This window comes from Corvus brachyrhynchos, unplaced genomic scaffold (assembly GCF_000691975.1).
Source record: "Corvus brachyrhynchos isolate BGI_N302 unplaced genomic scaffold, ASM69197v1 scaffold305, whole genome shotgun sequence".
Taxonomy (NCBI): Eukaryota; Metazoa; Chordata; class Aves; order Passeriformes; family Corvidae; genus Corvus; species Corvus brachyrhynchos.
Window position 1 is genome coordinate 2735315 of NW_008239284.1, and position 21630 is coordinate 2756944.

The following is a 21630-nucleotide window of genomic DNA, read 5'->3' on the forward strand; positions in this document are numbered from 1 at the left end:
AGGGAAGGGAAGGGAAGGGAAGGGAAGGGAAGGGAAGGGAAGGGAAGGGAAGGGAAGGGAAGGGAAGGGGAAAGAAAAAAAAAGAGAAAGCGGGGAAAATGAGAAATGAGAAAAGACCCTTGTTGACATGATCTCAGCAGGCAGAGTTTGGCATGGGTGGACAGCACAGAGAAAACCCTCAGTGACAAATGAAAGACAGCAGAGCTTCAACTGTGTGAGCATGAGGGGTGAAGGATGAAGAGAGAGCCCTTCATGCACTGCCAGCAGTGCCAAAAGGGAGAGAGAAGAGACCACTGCACCATAACAGAATGAGACAGCACTTGCTGGGCTGTTCAGCGCATCCACGAGAGACAGTCCACTGCAAACAAAACTGCCATCTGGGCCTTCCCACAGCAGCCCTCGGAGGTTTTAAGTGGTCAGAAAAGGATGAGAAGAAGCACTACTGTGGGGTAGACAGTGGCCTTAATAACTTGCTTTAACTACAGGCCAGCCGTGAATCGGTCAGGCGGTCAGATTAGATGATCCTTGTAGATCACGTCCAACTGAACTATTCTAATCTACACACCCCTGCAAGCCCCCGTGGGCTGCCTGTGTCACACACGGGCTCAGCCAGCTGCTCCTGGCACCTCCACAGCACCCACACACTGCTCCCCTCCCCGGCACGACACAGCCACATCAGCAGTGCCCAGGCACCAGCTCCTCCCAGCGCTGGTCGAACGTGACACATCTCAGAGGCGACAGGACTGTCCTCCCTTCGAGCAGAGCTTGCCAAACGCCTTCTCTCCCCTCCTCGGTTTCCAGGATAAATCCCCCCGGGCTACTGAGCTCACATCTTCGTCACCGAGCTGAGAGATTCTCCAGCCTGGCAGAGGTGGTGAGATCCACCCCGAGATTTGGCACAACACTACCATCTCCATCTCCCCCCGTTCCACAGTCAAGCCTTCAGCAGCACAACCACGCCAGGAGCAGGCTGGAGCAGGGGAATCACGAGGCTCTCCGGCCTCCACAAAGTCAGCTTCCCTCTCCAGCAGCTCTTTGAGGACACAGCTGAAGGTCACCCTACCTTTGCAAAGCACAGCACACATTCCTGACGAACACCTCCCTCCTGTCCACCCCCATATTCTATTTGAAAAGCCATTTGCTCTCCTTATGGCTCCCCTATTCATGTGTGCATCTCCCACAAAACAATTCCTACCCCGAGCCGTTCTCTCCTCCTTCCTTTCTGCTGGCACAAATTGCAGTGGGAAAATATGTTGTTTGGCTTAAAAATTACAACAACAACAACAACAAAAAAAGTAGTCATCAACTGAACAATATGAGCAATGTTTGGGTAAAAATACATTGCAATGGCGATGGGAAGCAGCAGCATTCTTTCCAGCCTTTGCAGGGCTCCCAGCACAGCCAGGTGAGCTGCAGCCTCCCAGACACACAGGATGGGTGCGGGGGGCTGTTCTGGGGAGATGCCACAACAAGGATCTCCCCATCCCCAGAGGGATTCCCCATATCAGAGTCCCAGACCTGGATCAGTGCAACCACCCACAAATCCTCTTTGAGAGATGAATTATTTGTGAGCCCCCACCAGTTGCCCTTGGATGTTGTCTCCAAGACATTCTCAAGGCACTACAAAACCCCTTTGACTATGCAACCCGTTCCCAGCCAGCAAAGTCAGGCAGTGATGGAAATACCCCACAGCTCTTGGAAAAAAGCTCTCAGCTTTGCTGAGGTGTTTTAGTCTTCAGACATGGCCTTGAGGACCCCGGTGGAGCAGCTTCTCCCCAAACCAGGCTCAAACCCGGTGCTGCCATTGGGTGGTGGGAGAGCTGAGTAGTCCTACAGCTTGGGGTTTGCATCTTATTAAAACAGAATGGTGACGTTTAAGGTCTGCAAAGGTGCCAGCTTCCTGAGCCTCGAAGTCTTTGGCTTAAAGGTTCTTTTCCTGGAGCCACAACCATCCCTGCTCTCTTCACACAACACTTGCACTCCTGCAGCTGCAGGAAGACAACTGGCAAGGCAACAGCAGCTTCTATCAGAGCTTCCCATGTGAGGGATGGACTAAAACATATTTCTATAAAATACAGCTTTTTAAGTATCTGGCTTTCCCATCCTTCTCTCTGATTTCTGGCTGTCAGAAGGCAAGTTATCGATCCCTCAGTATTAACAGTGGCCACAACGCTCCCAGAGTTTTAGGGAGAGGAATAACTCCACAGCATCTCAAGAGCTGCTCGACTGAGCTTTCTGCAACAAGACAAACTCAATCAAGGATTAAATGGGAAAAGTTTGGGTGCAATTAGAAGTCAGGGTCAGGGGAGTTTTTACCTCCTGACCTGCATGGCCATGAGTAGGATGCAGCCCCCTCACCTCAGACACTGGCTCTTCTCAAAGATTCTCCTGCCCTTTCACTGACTTCTTCCAGTATCTTTCAAATAATCTGCTTTTTCTAGGTACAGGCCAGGGGACTCTCCTGGGAACCCCTGACATGGGCTCTAAAGGTCTAATACATCATCACGTCCCCAGCACGCCAGGGGAACACCAGGCACGTGCAACACAGTTTAATAACGCTATAATTGTTTCCTCCAAATCAACCCCCTGATATTCAGCAAGCTCATTTTGATGTTTCTAGATCAATATTTCAGAAATTTCTGTTCTACAAAGTATTTCAAGAAATTGACTTTCCGATCCTGTTTGGAACGAGCATACATTTCACAATACTGGAAGTTTTCCACATGGTGGAAACCCTGATTTCTCACCAGCTCTAAATAATGGGTGTTTGTTGCTTTTTGAAGCATGAAATAACTAAGGGTGTTTGTTCTGAGACTGGGATGTGGACTGATTTTACAGTGCCACCCTGAAGGTACCGAGCTCCACAAAGCACAGAGCTTTAGCAGCATAAAATTAGGTAATTACACTGATGCTGATGTGATGACAGTGGGAGAGATTTGTACAACAGCTTCGCAGGTACTCAGAGGAAAACACAACTGGAGAGCGACATCCTGCCACAGAGCACAGGGAGTATGGCAAAGGCAGGAGGAACACTGGGAACTTCACTTCTCCGTGTGTTTCTCCAGCCACCAAACCTCTCTGGAGCAGGACAGCCTGTCCCCCTTTGGTCCCCTGACCTCCAGCAGTCCATGGCAAATGCCACGTGCAGCCACTGTGTCCAAGAAACACGGGAAAGCTGCTGGTTGCATTACACAACCAACTCAGGACATATATATATATCTCTTTTATTTAAATACATATATACATATATATATATATCTCCATAGATATGCTTTTATTTAAATGTGTATCTCTCTCTATATACGGATATATATAAAAACATCAAAAGGAAGCGCAGATTACCACACATAACAACACGCTGGGGGGCGAAGCACTTCCTGCAATGCCTCCATATCCAAACCATACTTGGATGGACCCCTCAGGGAAATGCCACCCATGGCACTGTGTGCTCTGTCACAGCTGGCCCCCAGCCCTGCCCTGCCACCACAGCACGAGGGAGGACCAATCCATCTCCAAAAAGCCCTTTACAAAGTGGGGTTCTCACACACAGCAACAGAGGGAGAGAGGAGCCCAGGCACATTTTGAAAACAGCCTTGTATTCCATGTCGGCTTTTTTCCTTTTTCTCTCTCCTGGCTCTTTTTGTTGAGTTTTAAAATAGAGTCTGTATACATTTTTTTAGCACAGCTATTAATACATAGCTATTAATACACTGCTATTAATACATTAATAGATTATTATATACATTAATAAATCTCTCACTGTAAAAATAGATCTTTGTACGCAAAAGTCTGATTTCAATTGCAAATTGGAGGGGGAGGGAAGCAGAAGAAGAGATAAAGTTTTATTCAAGATGTCTCCTTTGAAGGAAACTGAACAAATGTACTTTCCTCCTTCATATATTCATGAGATGACTGCTTCCCTACCCCGTTCTCCGCCACCCTCAGCTCCGGGCTCGGAGCCAGCACAGCCCTTATCTGGTACGAGGCAGGGAAAAAAAAGTCCTGATAGGATCAGAAGTTTTCAGTAGTTTAACAAATCGGGGAAAAAGTCTCCATTGGGTTCTAATAAAGCTTTAGGAGCGTGACGGGAAAGGGGATGCCGGGAAAGGATGGTGCGCAGTGGGAGGGGGATGGAGAGCAGCATCCTGCAGTGGGGACAGGGATTCCAGGGCACCCCAAAACCCTTCTGGACACGCACCCACTCTTTGCTTTTCTCCTTTATTGCCAAGCTTTGCCATTCCCCCCACCTGCAGAGAGCAGGAGAGAACATCTGCAGCTCCCATCCTCACTGCAGCTGGGTGAGCAGGAACTGGCAGGACCCCATCCCACTGGAAAGGGACGGGCAGAGCCCACGGCAGCACCCACCCAGCACCAGCTGCCCTGATCCTCCTTCATCCTCCCTCCAGTCACGGCGCTCAGTCGCTTCCCAGCTAATTGCCTCCACTCATGTGTGCAAACTCACCGATTACCGGAAAATGTCATGGAATGTTAATTTCATTCGGAATGTGCTCCCATTTTTTTATGATGGGAAATGAATAAGCATTGTATTAATAGCATAGTTTCCAACTCCAACCGCAGTCGCGGCCCTGCGGATGGAGGCTGCGCGTTACTCGTCACCCTGCGCCTTCCCTGCCTCTTCACCTTCCTCCCTTCCCTCCCCACCCCACCACTCCCCCCACTTCTCCTGTTGGTAATTAAGATAATGCAATGTAATTATAAACATATTAGGAAAGATCAAACGCTGAAGAGCCGCAGCCCAACAGTCCCGCCTCCACCTCACAGCTCTGCCTGGAGAGCACCTCCCAAAAGCTGATGGGTCCCTGCTCTCCTGGGGCTGCTCCAGCTGGGTTTGACCTTCCCAAGAGCTGTTTCTGTCCAGGAAACCCTCAGCTCCTCCACGGGGCAAAGACTTTCTAGCACACCCCTCCCCTAACATGTACAGGGCATTTATTTTTTTATCCCATTTCTCCTGCAAGGAAAAACCTTTGGCCGTGGGGTGCTGCCCTATCTCCCCCTGCCCCAGCACTGAGGAGGTCCAGTCCAATGGAGACTCCATTTCCCATTTTCTCGGCTCTAATAAAACCCTTAACTCAGGTTTTTTATGAGATATCATAACTTTCTTGCCTAAACAGCGAGCAGAGAGGATGAGGCAAGATGGGCAGACCCTCGGTATCAGCTAATGCTCCTCAAGTTATCAAATAATTGAAAAGTTAAATAAGAACACTCTGGAGAAAGCTTCTCGATTTGGTGCTAATGGGCACACGGAACAGTCTGGGCTAATGTTGCATGGAGGAGAGACACAGGCTCGAGAGCACAGCGCTGACCTCCAGCTCCCTCTCTCCCCCACACAGCTCCTGCAGCTCCTCAGAGCCAGAGGAGACGCTGCCCCACGGAGCCAGCTGGGGCAGGGACACACCGAGGGCAGGAAAGTCCCATCCCCACATGGCTGAGGAGCCGCTGCTGGGGGATGAGCCTGGATGCAGCAGCACTTTGGCGTGTGTCAAGTGAGTGTGAGCCCAAAGGATGGGCATGGGCAGGACAGGGCTCCAGAACAGCCACTATGGGTGGGAAATGTGGCACAGTGGCCCCTCTCCAGTCTCCACCACTACCCAACCCCCCGCTCAGCAGCATGAACTCAGCAGCAGAATGAACTTTTTAGTTAGAAAATACATTTCCTTTGCCCAGTGGACAAGGTGACATTTTTCACAGTACTGACAATGCCGTGCCACCTGCCAGGATGAACGAGGGAGAGATGCCAACCCAGAGGAGAAGGACAAACTACCAAAATCTGAAGCTGGCCAGGAGCTTCAGCTCCAAAAGCAGCAGCAAAAGGACCAATGACCTCCCACACTAGGCAGCACATGGGTGGAGGCAGCAGGCAGGGGAAAATGAGCTGAGAGCTGGTTTGCTGGCTCAGGAGAAGACCTGGAGTAATAGGAACACCTAGAAAGCCCAGGATATCAAAACCAAACCATTCCAAGCCACACAGGTAAAGAAGTGAGGCTGAGCACTGCCACACTCACAGGACCCAGTGGGAGAGTCGCAGCAAATGCTGTAACTCAGCCATCAGAAAGGATTGATTTGAAGCACCTTGTTAATAAGTTTCCTCTCCCACTGGTCCTTCAGGGAGGTCAGTGCCTAATGATAAATGGGGCTGGAAGGTGCCTGCAGACCCAGTATCAGCACAGGTGCCCAGCCTCAATCCATCTTCCTTAGGAGCCAGCTGACAAAACCGTCTTGGTGGTGTAGCCAGGTAAAACACAACCGATGGGAAGAGGACACACAAACAGAGTGAAGACTTGGTGTTGCAGCTGCCCTCCCTGATCCCTTCCCCATAAAACCCACAAGTCTGGGATGGAATGATGGGGGAAAATCTCCACATGCCGACTGGTGGAGCCACAATGCCACGAGGAGCCAAGGAGAAGAAGGGCTGAGTATCGTGGTCTGAGACAAACCCATCACTTGCTCAGGTGACAGGATCCAGAGCAGCCTCAGCTCTGAGCTGTGCATCCCAAGGGCTGAGTCCTAACCAACCTCTATACACTTCTAGTAGAAATGGGGAACACTGTGAGATTGTTCTCCTTCATCCCACATCCTCTTCTGATCAGCCTGACTTCAGAAACCAGTGGCAGGTTTTCACTCCATGCCGATACCATGGAAGCACCACCCCTGGAAGTGTTCAAAATCAGGTTGGACAGGGCCACGAGCAACCTGGTCTAGTGGAAGATGTCCCTGCCCACGGCAAGGGTTTGAACCAGATGGTCTTTAAGGTTCCTTTCAACCCAAACCATTCATTCCAGGATTCAGTGACAGCCTTGGCCCGAGCTGAAGCTCTCCCAGGTCCTCTGTACTGCACACAAGGTGGTTGCAAAATACAACCCAGAGGAGAAACTCAGGAGAGGCAAGGACACCTGAGATCCCCCAAGGCAAGTAAACAGCCATCATATTATTTTTTTAGACTTTCCATCAGGCAAAAAAAAAAAAAAGATAAAAAAAGTCATCTTGAAGCTAATCCTGGTCAACAACTGTCCCACAGCCCAGCTACGCCTTTAAATAATGTAGTGCTTTATCAAACATTCATAGTGATGCACAAAGGGATGAACAATGCGCGCCTGGCATTTATATAAATATACTTCCTGATGGCTTATTTTCCTTGGACAGCCAACACTTCACAGCTTATCTTCTGTGAGCTTGTGATTTCATCTGGATGGAAAACACTTTGGACACCTGGGGAATCAGGACTACCACACATGAAACTGCCACGACATCCACACCGGGCACCTGCAGCCCCACCAAACTCCACAAAACTCCTCGCTCAAGAGCTGCTGCTGACTTGAGGAGCTAGAAGTCACCCAGCTGTGGCTGGAAGAGGGGGCAAGCAAGGGTATTTCTTCAACATGGGATGTTGTGGAGTGTCAGGATGAGACCAGCACACGCCTTGCAAAGCAGCAGGACTTCACAAATCCAGCATCCTGTCAGGATGCTTCAGGATGGCATAAGAAACCACCCTGTTTCTGTTCCAGTCCCCATGGCACCACTCAAAGCTGCTTTTCCAACTGTTTCTTCCCTCCTCTGTCTCATGAAATTAATGAGTGGGCTGTAGCAAAGAGAGGGGAGAAAAACAATAAAACACATCAGGAGCCCACCCCACCAGCCTGTTCTCCACAGCAACAGTTGCCGAGAGCCAGAAGAGCCCTGGCTGACCCTAGGTGTTTAAACCTTAATTAGTCATTAAGCATGGGCCACAAACCCATGAGCCAGGGGGCTGCAGGACCAGAGGAAGGCCCCAGACCCCAGAAGCTTCCCTGACCCTTCTGAGACACTCTTAGAGGCAGAAGTATGTTGGATATGGCTCTTGCGGGAGAGATGACCTGAGCATGCTCCCACACATCCGTGATGCTGCTTTGATGCACTTTCTTGGGGGTGTAAGGGAGGGGGACCATGTCCCACAGCACCACTGTTCCCTCCCCCACACTGGGGAGGACAACCCAGATCTGGGTTGGAGGTATCCAGTTCAATGGGATGATCAAAACAAACCTAAAACTCCAGCCTGGCGCCTCTCCACTGAGATCTCCAACGGCAGTTACTATATTAATATATTAATTACGACTGTGTTTATCTCTGCAAAGCACAGCTTTTCCCTGGCAGGTCAGGACATTTTCAAATCTGCACTGAAGCCTGAGCTGGCATCACCACAGAACCAAGGACCCAGTGGCACGCCTGGTGTAACCTCTCCAACTGGGGCCCTCATTCCCTTCATTAACACATTCAGATCAGTTACAATTGAGCCTGCTGGACTTGAAAACATCTTAAACGTCTCTATTAACTAGAGACACTACCTAAGCATGTCTGGAAGTGCTTCTCTGAATTAGGAGTCAATTCCTACCCTGTCAAGCCCCCTCCCCCCTTTTTTTTTTTTTTTTTTTTTTAATTTCTTTATAGCTGAAATTTGAAGCTGTTTTTACAGACAGGACTAGAGGGCTGCAAGAAAACACTTTTCACTGGCAGGCTATGAGAATATACATTTTCAAAGGTCCCTGTAAATTACAGAAGGAGTTGGCGGGGATTAGAGCTGGGAAAAGCTGATCACGTACAAAGAGGGTCATGATCCCATCAGGTCACTGGAAAGAAGAGCCCCAAGACACATCAGATGCTGGCCTGACGCACTGTCCCATTTTAGCCTCCAGCCGCAGCAAACGTTAAGCCATCATTTTATTTATTAAAGGCTCAGAAAGCCTCTGGTTAATGCTGGGAATCAGGGTGGAACTGCATCTGACTCCCCGAGCCAGCGGCAGACGGTGGCTCCCAGCCCCAGCACGGGCACCAGGGATGGCACACCTTGGCACAGCTATGAGCCCCAGCACGGGCACCAGTGTCCCCTCAGGGACACCAGGCAGGCAGCTCAGGGACATCATTATCAGGCCAGACATCTCCTTCCTGTGTGCTCTCCCTCCTCCAATGTGAAGAGCAACACCATCACCTGTCCATGGTGAGGGCATGGCCCCCAACTCACACCCATCCCTAAATCTCATCTCCAAGACACTGCAGAGCTCAGGTATTGCAATGAATGGCTGCTCTAGGGAACAGCTTAACTACCTGCCCTCCTCTTGCACAGCTCAGCCCCCAAAACATCCCTTTCCACAGCCCCAACATCCTGCCTTCCAGCCAGAGCACTGCCTTACCCCTCTTCCCAGAGGAGTCTCCACTGGAAGGCAAAAACAATACTGAGATGTGGCCACCAGAACAGCTACTCCAGTGCTGGAGGGGGCATAGGGAGAGCTCTCTTGCCATCATCAGGATCCTTCCCCTGCTTTTTGCTGTTACCTCAGAGCCATTTGTCTCCCCTGCCTAAATCCCTTGTCCCGCAGTTCTCCTGGACTTCATCACCCAGAGCAGCTTGGCTGGGAGGCTGAGGGGACCACAAGCCCTGACATCAGCAGTTCTCCCTGTTTCCTTATGCTGCCCTGCCTGCTGTCTGGCTTGGCTCCCTCTCCAACCCCCAGATGAGGGCTGGACCATTAAATGACATGACCAGGGCTACCAGAGCAGCCAGCGGGAAAGTGGAGCTAGATCCACATCTCCAGGTGCACTCTAAGAGCCAAAAAAAAATGCCCAAAAGCATCTCACTACTGCTACAGTGAAAAGCATCCATGGATTAAGTAAGAGAAACTTCAGAGGTTTACCTGAGCCAACACAGCAGGGCAGAAGAAAGTCCAGGAGAGGAATTCAAGATGAGTGCAGAACCACACCTTTGATATACCGATGACATTAATCATTGGAACCATCAGTAATAAGTCCTGTCTCCTGTCTAGACTTGGAGGCCATACCCAGACTGCAGAGCCTGTGAAGCCAGCACAAAGGCCTGCTTGAAAAGTTCTTTTTTTGAACATGAAAGAAACTGAGAAATAAAGATGGGTCCTTTGTTGCAGGAGTGGAATTGCAGATAGTCGATTTTCAAGTCTGATTTCTCCTCAGTTTTCACCAGGCAGAGGTTCTGTTTCTCACTGATCCTTAGAAGATTTGGTTTGGCAAAATCTTTCTGAGGAACCTGTGGGTAATCCCATACTGAGGTTTGCTGGATTTTGCCTTCATTTACCAACTCCATCGCTGTGTATCCAGTGCCTCCCAGACAGGGATGCAGCAGTGCCAGGCAATGGACTGGGGCCCAAAGTCCCTCAAAGAGGACGTGATGGACAGAAGCAAAGGGCTCCCGCTGCTGTAGGAAGAAGCTGTGTCAGTGAGGATGAGAGCCATGTATATTAAAAGAGAAAACCAAGTGAGGAATTCCCAAAGGCATGGAGCTTGAGGCCATCTGCTTGGGAAAGGCAGGAGAGCAGAACTCATGAGGAGTATGGGCTGGAAACTGCACAGTGAAGTGAGGACAGAGGCGGTGAGGAAGGGGCAACACCTGCACAAATTGACCCGAATTCCCATAGTCACTGAACCTCGTGTACACACAGGGGCTGAGTTCAGGCAGGGCGGGTCTCCCCAGCCAAGACCAAGACCCCAGAAACTGCACCCCACACCAGCAGACCCCACTTGGCACCACGCACACCCACTGAGCACAAAGCCCTAGAGACCTTTTAACTACCAGAGAGAACTCAAACCCACGAGGAGAGAGTAGCCCCCTCTCCATCCCAGCTCCAGGGATCCTTCTGGATAATTAGGACAGCCTGGCTATCGCCTCCAGCCTCGCTCCAGTTCATTTTATTATTAATAAAAAAAAAAGACTACTTTTCTACTTTTCTTCCTAAACTGCCTTGGATTTTTCTTCTGTCTAAATTCATCTGGGCTCTGTGCAATGTCACCAGGTCAGCTTGTGCTCCTGCTGCAATTCTAATTTTGTCAGCTTTACATTTTCTAGGCAGTTGGGAGATTTTTCTTTCTTTGCTCCTTTTTTTTTTCCCCAAGTCAAAAATGATTTTGCATAACAGTAATAACATTAATGGCCCTGCACAGCGCATCCAGATTACAACTGCAGCTAGGGAGAAATAAACATCTCATCTTTGCCCTGCTGTTTATCTCCCCACAGCAGAGCCTGGTATCAGGTCAGAACCTGTAATTTCATTAACTTTATCACTCAGACACGCTTGTTGCTAGACGTCATTATTCAGCACATCACTCCTGTGTTTTGTTTGTGCTGGGATTCACTTCAGATGCTCCGGCACCACACGGGAGCATTCCTCCCATCCACATCACTGCCTGAGCTGGGGAGGAAGGTTTGGCTCACTGAGCCATGATCTGCAAAACATTTGTGCTGCTCAAGCCTCCTGGGCAGGGACTGGATGGAGCAGAGCCATCCAGTGCAATTCCCTGCCTGATTCCCTGACCAGATACATCCAGAAGTGGTGAATAAAAAAACCCCACGGTCTTCCTCATGGAAAGGATAACTGACCCAACACCCGCCAAGCGTGGGGTGGCAAACCCCCACCGATGGAAAGAGCACAAGCCAGCACCAGCAAATCAACCGGTGCCAGCACAGGGGGGAAGCTGCAGCACTGGCAGAGGAGGGTGAGCAGAACTTCTCCATCCCATTGGATTTGCCATCCCTGGTAATTAGTGCAGGGAAGTGACACTTGAAAGAGCCTCTGCTGACAGCCCCGACGATGATACCGCTTGGAGCCCGCTGACAAGTCCCAGCTGATGTCTTATCACAAGGCAACACAGCAAGAGCACCGAGGAGAGCCTTTCCCACGGGAGCTGGTGGATTCCCTGGGATGCAGGCACAGCTCCACGCCCATCCCCAGTGACCACAGTGAAATCTGGCAGCGCCAGCTGGGCACCAGAGAAAGGCTGATCTTATTGTTGCACTACAGCCATGCTCCAGCTGGGTGTCCTGTAATGCATCCACCTTCATTCCAGCTGCAGAGCCATGCCTGAGCACAACTGGCTTCCAGTCCCTGGGCATCTCCAGGTACCTGGTGTCTGCTCACACCAGCTGCAGCTCCTCCACCCCACCTGCCCCACCCCCACAGGAATCCAGCTGTGACTGCTGCTCGTGTACGGTCAAAGCCCCTGTGAGCAGCATGTCTGAACCACCACGTTTCCCCTGTGTGTGTCACCAGGTCAGAGTGGAAAGCCCACAGCACATATATTTATATCTGCAATCTAAAAACCCTAGATCTGAACTGCAGCCACCTTGTCCTGGGCAATCCAGGCTCTAAGCAGCTTCAGCAGAGAGGAGTAAGTAGCACACACCATAGCTTGGCTCCCTGAGCAGAGCCTCATCCAAGAGGGAGAAGTGCCCATCTGGGAGGAAGCATATGGTGAACTGGCACAGTTTGGAAGGATCAGACTAGGCAAGGCACAAACCTGCCTCAATCCAAGGTGACGGCATCACAAGCAGAGCTGGTGGGAGCATTTGGGAACATCTCTCCCAGACCAGGAATCATACAGGCAGCCCCAGCCCAGGGCAAGGGGTTCAGCCTGTGTAAGTTCTCTACTGCCAGTTCCTGAAGCCCTTGGACAGTTTAATATTCTGCTCTAGATCTTGTTTGCTATTTTGTTTTGAAGAGCACCGAAACGCAGTTAGTGCTGTCTTCCCCACTCACACAACTCTAAATAATTTATCGAAAAGCAAAACAAAGATGAGAATATGAAAGAAGAAAGAAGGTAGCTCAGTTACAATGTATGAAGGTTTTCATTTGTTCATTCTCACTAAGAAGAGGGTTGAGAAAACATCTCTTAACCCCATGGGCTGGTAACCCCAGACACACACCAAGGGATGCCAACAGGCATGCTCAGAGCAGCACTTGAGGATGGCAGATTGACCCCTGGGCACCTCCAAATCTGTTTGAGCAACAACAACCATCACCATCATCACAACCTTTTTTAAAAGGGAAAAGAGTAAAGAGCATTTGAAGGGTGGAAGAAACACAACCTCAACCACCACTTATGACCATCACAAAGGCAGGGAGCTGCTTTGCAGACACACTGCATCACCTAGGCTATCCCTGGCTCCTCCCTGGAGACAAAAAAAGTCCCTGTGCCCATCCCTGCCACTGTGGCTATTCAGTCTTTCTGGCAAGCCACACAATAAGGGAAGGATGGTTCAGCATCACCCCAAGATCCTTTCCCTGCACAGAGCGAGCCAGCACATCCCTTCCTGGCTGCTGCTGGAGTCACTCACAGCACTAACAATCAGCACTAACGTGCTTTGCTTTTGTTTATTCAAACGCGTTTTACTGTGCACTGCAGGTGAACAATATTAAATGGCTCATAATAACATTTCAATAAGCAGAGGCGGGTGCAGCAGCTTCTGATAGACAGACATAAGAAATGCAAGCAATCAAGTGTGCATTAGCCAAAATATCCTGGGGAATGCGCTGCTCCCCAGCAGAGCAGAGAGAGAAAAGCCACAAACCTTTCTTCTCGTAGTCAGGCTTCTCCTCCCCGCCCCGGCCCAGGCTCTCCAGCGTCCTTGTCACCTGGCTGCCAAATTCATCCTCCCTGGTGCTGGGCTCCGCCCGCCGCGGGGTCTCCTCCTCCTCCTCGTCCTCGTAGTCGTCCAGGATGGGGGTTTCCCGGATGGGCACCCCGATCACCGAGTTGTGGGCCTGCAGGCGCGAGTTGCGGAAGCTCTCGCGGGCCTGGGGGCCCAGCAGCACCGAGGGGATGTAGTGGATCTCGTGGGTGGCCTCGGTGCTGGCGCTCTTCTGCGGGATGCGGCGGCGCTTGTGCCAGCGCCGCTGGGCGTACAGGGCCACCATGAACACCAGCAGCAGCAGCAGCAGCGCGATCAGCCCACCCTGCAGACAGAGCAAAGGGCACAGTCAGGGGGGCACGGGGTGCAGGGAGGGGTGATGGGATGCTGCAGTGTCCATAGGATCACAGAACGATGGGTGGAGAGACCTTAAAGCCCATCTCATTCCACCCCCCCTGCCATGGGCAGGGACACCTTCCACTAGAGCAGGTTGCTCAAAGCCTCATCCAGCCTGGCCTTGGACACTTCCAGGGATGGAGCAGCCACAGCTTCTCTGAACAACATGTTCCAGTGCTTCACCACCCCAGAGCACCCTTCCATCCGCACCCCCTGGACGACACACAGGTGGATTCATGGAGCAGCCACCTCTCAAGTGTGAGGTCATGGACAGGTAGATCAGGATGCCAGCAGCGGCCTTTAGCTGGGAATAGCACAGTGGTAGCCCTGGCTCAACTCTGCCCGTTCTCCCAGGGACTTTGTTCTTTCCACCTCACCCCTTGGGACCCCTAGGCCCCCTACACACAGGGAGATGGGAAACGGGGATGATCAAATCCCACCACTTAGGGGAAAAAACCTCATTAAAACAACCCAGCCATCACCCAGGAGCAATAAAGCCTTAGCAGAGACACATATTTCCCAAAAATGATGGTGCAACAAATGGCCCCTCACAGGAGATGCTCCCAAGGCATGGTTACCCCAGCTCCAACATTTCTGGGCTGATTTCCCTGTGGTTTCAAGATCAGCTGCAGAGCTGGGGGCACAGCACAACATATTCCAGACCCAGACCTTCTCTACTAAGCTCTTGTCCTTCCCCCCTCCAAATTTTATTCAATACAGCTCTCAACAATGTTAACATTAAAAATAAAAACCTTTTACAAAAAAATAAACTTCCAAATATCTTTATGTACATGGAAGTAGCATGTCTTCTCAAGGGAGCCTGGCTAGGAAGTACCAATGGCAGGCAGCCCTGCCTCTGCCTGCTCTGGAAGTCAAATTCATCCCTACACACACAAGAGCTGCGCCTGTGCCAGCTCTGAGCCTCTTAATCTCTGCAGCATCGGAGCAATTCTATCCCATGGCAGACAAGCAAGGCAGGGCATGTAAATCAGGAGCAGCACGAGCGGCCAGGGCTTTGCAGCACGACAGGAACAGCCAGGGCAGGGCAGGCGTTCTGTGCACACCTGGGATGCCACAGCCCAGAGCTGCAGCGAGCTCTACAGCAAAGCAGAGGTGTGAAAATATTCCCTCTGCATTCGGTACAAAGCAGCAGGCTGCACCCGGAGCACGGCTCTGACTCCTGAACAGGAGCAGCTGGAAGGAGGCAGCACTGGAAAGTGCAGTTCACAGGATGAGTTACCTCGGGAGAGGCCTCCGGAGCTGGAGCGGAGGAGAGACGTTTCCCTGCCCCACAACCTGCCATGGAGAGGGGCCCAGCCCAGCACCCCCCACACCAGGATCCCCTCCTCTCCTGCAAAATGTCTCTAACAGATGCAGGACTTGGCGGCTCAGGACACTGCTCAGCTTGAGTTCCCCAATTTGTGTGACATGCACCTTCAGGAAAGGTGTTTTACTGTCCAGGAGAGGCTCAGGGATCCCTGAGGGGATTGGTGAGCAGGGCTTGGTGAGCAGCCCAGGTTTATGCCCTGCAGTACCAGGGCACTTCAAGGACCAGAGGGATGAGGACCCATCATGGCCTTCCATGCTCAAAAACAAGAACCAGCATGGACACCTCAACCTGGGAGAGCAGACACGAGTTTCCTTGGATTTGCACAGTGCCTGATGCATGGAGACCTCAGAGCATCACAGGAGCTCCCTGGCCTGAGGCACCCACAGCCACTGGCGTTTGCTCAGAAATCCAGTTTGCAGGAGAGAAATCATGGCACACCAGGAGGGAGGCCAGGCCGGGTGAGAAGGACACAGCAGGGCCACGAACTTCAACACAACAAACCCTGCTGCAAAACCAGGTCTGGCTCATGTGCCAGACCTTACAGCAAAGAGAGGGTTCTCGTGGTCCAGAAGGGCTTCAGAACAACACTCACGGATGTGATTGCTGAGAAGAATCTCCTCCAAGGTCTTCACCACCAAATCCCTGAGCTGCCCAGCTAGACATCACTCACACCTTGGTGCACTCTGCCACTGGAAAGTGGCTGCAGGGAAGAGCACTCTGCACCCATGGGCACACAGACACTCACTTTCCATGGAAAAGCAAAACCAGAGACATCCCAGATGCTCAGAAAAAGTCAGGGTGACAGAGAAAGCCTTGCAGGAGGAGCAGCTGTGCCAGCTGGACCCAAGGAAGGGGTTCAGACACCCGTGGCAGGCCTGGGACTGTGGATCTTCCTGGCTGGGCTCACCTTATATCTGCCCCTGGGAAATGACCTGGAGAAAATAAATCTGTTAACATATTAAATAAAGATCTCTCTGCTTGGGAGAACCTACAAGAAGGCATAGAGGCACAGAGGTTACTGGTGTGCCATTCCCTCTCTGACTCAAGACTGACACGGCTGGCTCAAGGAAGCCAAGGGCTCCCAGCCCAGCCCAGCTACAACTCCCACATCCTTTGGGGATGAGCCAGAGATCTCTGCTCTGCCAGTCACTGAGACAACGGCCCCTCTCTGCCTGGGAAAAGCTGGGGCTGCCCGTGCCAGCCCCTAGGGTAAGCACCACGGGCTCATCACAGGCAGCACAGTTCCAATGTGCTCCTTTCGTCCCTGACCCTGCGCCAGCAGCTGCTTGTTTAACCACACCACACACGCTGGGAGAGCTTCCTGGGGAAAAGGGGGAAAAAAAAAGAATCAAACTTAGGAGGCATTCAAGCCAACCTCATTTTAATCTATTTTTCGTGTTAAATTATCCAACTGAGGGAGCGGGAGAGAGAAAGGGGAAAGAAGGGATAATATGAGAAATGTTTTATTTGACAACGTGTCATTCGGAAACTGATTATTTCTGTCTCCGAGCTTTTTAATATTCCCAAACAATGGCCAAGCCGCGCGGGGATTTGGTATTCTAAGGCTGGATTTATAATACTCTGTTCTGCAGTGATAAGAACACGGGCCTTTAATCCTCTGAGCTGTGAACATGCATATTCTCCCACGTAATGTCCTTCCTGCCAGCCTCCCGCTGCCCTGGGCCGGCCGAGCAGGAGCCACCAGCACCAGAGTGTTGCCAAGACCCACAGGGCAGGAGAAGGAATGGGGAAAGGAAGATGGGGGAGAAGAGGGATGGTGGGAACGAGCCACATGTGGAAAGAACTGCAGGGCTGGTGGCACCAGAGCCACAGCTGAAGCTGTGAGAGCAGCAAGGCTGGGACTTATTTGAAGCCCAGGAGGAAAATCAATGGGAGAGGCCACCCTGAAGCCCAAGAGGTTGGACCCTCATACAATTCTGAACGCTGCCAAGCTGCTGGATTGGAGGGCCATCACTCTTTAGGAATCTTTGAGATGCTGAACAATTTCCGGGCAGCAAGAGGAGGCATCACTGCTTTGAACACAACCACCACCCTGCCCTACCAACCAGTGAAAGACAAGGGAGTCCCACCGCTCCTCAGGGCTCCAGACAAGCTGTCTTTCAACAGCCTCTGGCCTTTCCAACTCTGCTCCCCACAGTGGGGGGATGCGGTGGGATCCCTTGCGGGAATCCTCCATCCCTGCAGCCTTGCAGTCACAGTGACACAGCCCAGCAGTTCAGAAATCAAGCCCTGACAGTCTTCCAGCTGCCACACCAGAAGGGCTGAAGTCACAGAAGAAAGTCCCAGGCTGGAGGGGATAGTTTAGGCTGGGCAGAGCTCTGACACCACAGCATCCCTTCTGCAGGCCAAAGCAAACCTGGTGCTAAACAGCACAGCCCTCAAGTCTGTGCTGACCTGGGCCCCTTCCTCCCAACACCAATGCAAGGTTTTGTCCTGAGGCAAAAATATCCCTCTTCCTTTCCTACCTCGAAGCCATTTATTGTCCAACATTGTGCGGGCAACCAGCCCCACAGCCAGCAACCTGCTGCTGGATGAAGCAGGATCTCACAGCCCCAGACATCACTCCGAGGACAGTCCCCCAGGACAGCTCAAGGACACCCCATCACTTCCTGGGCTGAACGAGCACCACATCCCCTGCATCATCCCAGCAGGTGAATTAAGGTGAGCAATCAGGTATGAGCAATAACCACACAACCCTCGGGGCTCTTCACATTGTGTACTTTTCCTTTCTTTCCTTTTTGGATGTGAAGGTAATTAAACACTAGGAAAATTTACCAAGGGGTGTACTGGATTATCCATCATTGTCAATTTTAATTTTCTTTTTAAATCAAGCCTGGATGCTTTTTTGAAAAGTCATACTTTATTTCAAACGAGAAGTAGAGGCTTCAGGGCATTCTTGCACCCTGTGCAGCTCTGAGGGCACAGCAGATGATCCCATGGTCCCTTCTTGAATTCCACTCACCCCAATTTTGGCTTTCCCACGTTTCAGCTCCACAGCATCTTATCTTTCATCTCGGGTACATCATCCCCTCCTAGATAACCCAGGCACACAAAGCACCACCAGACCTTGGACGCAAAGAGAGGTCAGGCAGAGCCCACCCCCATGCACAAATCACAGCCACCCCCTGCCAGCCCAAACCCCCACATGCAGCGGGGCCAGCAATGAGGCCGTGGATGAGTGAGCAGAACTGAGGGAACTGAGGCAGACAGTGGGGATGGGACCAGGGACAGACAGCAAGCCAGCATGAAGGCTAGAGTGGAACAGACAAACACCAGGATTAAAATATATACACATATGCACTCCAAAGGGATCTGGATCCTGCCCTGATCACCAGCCCACTCAACCCCACCTCTCTCTATAAGAGACAATGATGATACACAGGGCAAATCTCCTAAAAATACAACATTTTCTCCCTGTACACTTCAAATCCCCATTCAAGCACAGCTTCACCAAGGTGCTTAACCACACACTCAACTTTAAATATGTGTTTAATTCCCATTACAGTCCATGAGCCTAAAGCACACGCCTCAGCGCTTTGCTGAGCAGGGACAGCTCCTTGAATTGCAGCCCAAAGAGAACTGTGTTACATCTCTTTTTTCCCTTCTTTCCACAGCTCACCACCTCACTGAGCCACAGATACAACTGGGGCACTGTCTTGTGGTGGTGTTGCTATCACAACTGTGTCACCTAACCCTGCCCAGAGGTGACAGCACCCGGAGCCACCCTCTCTGAATGGGTGCAAGGAGCACAGCCTGTGGCCCAGGGGTTTGAGGAAGGGTTCCCACAGGACGGCTCCATCCACACCATGCAGATCCTCTTGCCATGCTGTGCATCCACACACAGGGCATAAATCTAACAGTACATACAGTCCTTTAAAGTACAACACACAAGCAATGAGAGTTACAGTTGCTGTGGGAACCATAACTTTAAAATCTCTGACTCTTCCATGTTAAAAACAACAACAACAACAACAAAAAAAAAAAGACAGCAAGTCACATTTTCATATAATTTTTTTTTTTTTAAGCCATGCTCAGTTTTGTTTTGCTGTTTCATCCAAGAAGGGAAACAAAAGAAGGAGTGAACCTGCCAATCAGCCTTTCTGTGCTGCTCAGACATGCGATGTGATGTTCCAGTAAATGTTTATTTGAAAGGTCTCCCAGGCACCGGCTGTGTGCAAGCACCAAAACACACAACCCTCAATCACAGCCAACATGCCTGCGTGTCTCGAACTGCACATCTCGCTAGGATAACAATTCAAAATGACTCTTAATCCATTTTTATTATGTAAAAAAAGGCATTTATTTGCAGCGAGCTGAAAGAGGAGGGCTGGAGGTGATTTTATTAAGCACCTGATTGCTGGCTCTTTTTAAAGCCGGGGCGCAGATTGCATAAATTGTGATTTTAATGCGTGCTAAACGGTTCACCTAAATGGGCTGACCTGCTAACCCAGAGCCTGCCCTCAGAGAGGGAAGATTTTAAAATTCATAAGGTCTCCTGCGCTTGCGCTCATGTTTTCCTAATGTGGGCAGCCTGGGAGCAGAAAGCTCAGACAAAAACAAAAGCTTTTCTGTCCCCCCAAGGAGTTTCAGCTAAGAGCCCCATCCCTGCTCCACGCTAAGCCAACAAGAGAGCCCCGCACGTGTTCATCCCACTCAGCTCATTTCCACCCCACGCCTGAACTGTGTGTCATCCGTATTCAATTCACTTGAATTAAGAAAAAGGAACCTGGATTTTAAATAAAAGAGGCCACCTCATCCCCAGTAAGTGTCTCTGAGGTTTCACTGGCCAGGATCACCACGTGCTGCAGGCTGAGAGTGCCCAGGGATGTGGCAACACAAAAGCACCTCCCAGTGGAACACGGAGCTAAAGGAAAGTCCCTCAGAACCACCCCTGACACAACGTCCCTCTCTGCACCACCCTCGGCACAGAGCCCAAACCCTGATCGTCCACGGGAACCCAGCTGAGGTGGGGAGCATCCCCATGCCACAGCCACATCCCAGCAAAGGCAGCTCCTGCCAGGGAAAGGGCGAATGGGAATCCACACACACTGACTGTGTGTGGCCCTAACACCTTCCCAGCTGAGAGTGACAAAGCAACAAAGTCCTCCAGGGTTCAGTTTCAGCTTGGTTTCACCAAAATCACCAGTAACTTCCAGGGATGGAAGGCACTTGCCATGGGACCTCCCAAAGTCAGAGCCACTGCAGGAGCCCTGACCCACCCAACTGCTCCTCACCCCTTCCGAACAAAGGTTTAACAAAAGCTAAAGCAAGGTCTCAAATTAGGAGGATTATTACAATATCCGCCAGCGCAGCATTTGCTTGCAAGTAATGAAATGTAATTAAAAGTAAAGAACACTTGTCAGATAAATGACAAACACGTACTGCTGTTGCAAAAGTACCTTTGCTTGTTTTTTTTAATAATTGTGTTTATCCGCTTCCTCACTAATTTGCAAAAAATGCAGTTAATTCTCAGTGGATCTCACAACCATTAGTGCGAATTAATGCTGTTCCCACTGTATATTCTGCATATATTAGAAAAAAGAATAATCTAATAAGAGATGCACATCTCCGGGTGAGGGAACACGAGCACGATTCACATCGTGCCTCCAGCTCCCAAGCCCCAGAGAGGGACACGGTACAACACCCGTTCTGCTCAATTAACCAGCCCGCTTTTGGGGCTGCCAGACCTTGGCCACTCGTCCAGAAAATGTAGCAAAGGTGCAAAAATTCACCACAAACACAGGGACTTCTTGGAGAGCCAAACACCTCCAAACGCTGCTGACGGTGGACCAGGTCTCTGCATTGGTTGTGCTGCTGCTCTACTCGCAGTGAAGACGGGAGAGAGACTGGAAAAGGGGTTTAGCATTTATTTATGGACTTCTCAAGCAATTTATGGAGAGAGGAGGTGATGGGAAGGTGCTATTGTGCACAGAGACATGAAGGAAAAGAGCTTGTTTTGTTGACAGAGCGGTTTTTTTGGGAACAATCCAGCTTATTGTGTAAAAAAGAATAAAAAAACCAAAACAACAACCCACAAAAAACAAACCATGCCTTGCCGTATTTAAAGTGCAAACATTTCAGCATAATGAACATCAACAACTGAATGAACAGAAACCACAGCTTTCCAGAACGAGAGGGAGGGTATTCAAACACAATATCAGGGATAAAGCCGCCGTGCACGTGCCCACATGGCATTTGGCATCAGCAGGTACTTCGGAATTCTGGCATCGTAGCTCACACAACAGGAGTTACACCCCACAGCCCCCCACACCCTAAGGGAATCCTCCTCTGGTACCTCGGGCATCACACACCAAAGGGAAAAAACAACCCAAATCTGAAGTTTCATCAATTTTCATTTCTGATTTGATAATACATTTGAAAACTGTGCTGCCCCCCAAATAGCACAGAGCAGAGAGATCCAAGACTTTGATTTAAAGAAAAGATCTAAGACCTCAGGAAC

The 21630-nt window shown here is 50.6% G+C and overlaps 1 protein-coding gene across 1 annotated transcript in view; it reads right to left on the minus strand.

The window, feature by feature from the left end:
• The window catches only part of ASTN2 (astrotactin 2), a 276878-nt gene that overhangs the window by 227797 nt on the left and 27451 nt on the right, over positions 1-21630 (minus strand). The window contains exon 3 of the mRNA XM_017740292.1: positions 13364-13748. Coding sequence (XP_017595781.1) covers positions 13364-13748 — 385 coding nt within the window. The remainder of the gene's footprint in view (positions 1-13363; positions 13749-21630) is intronic.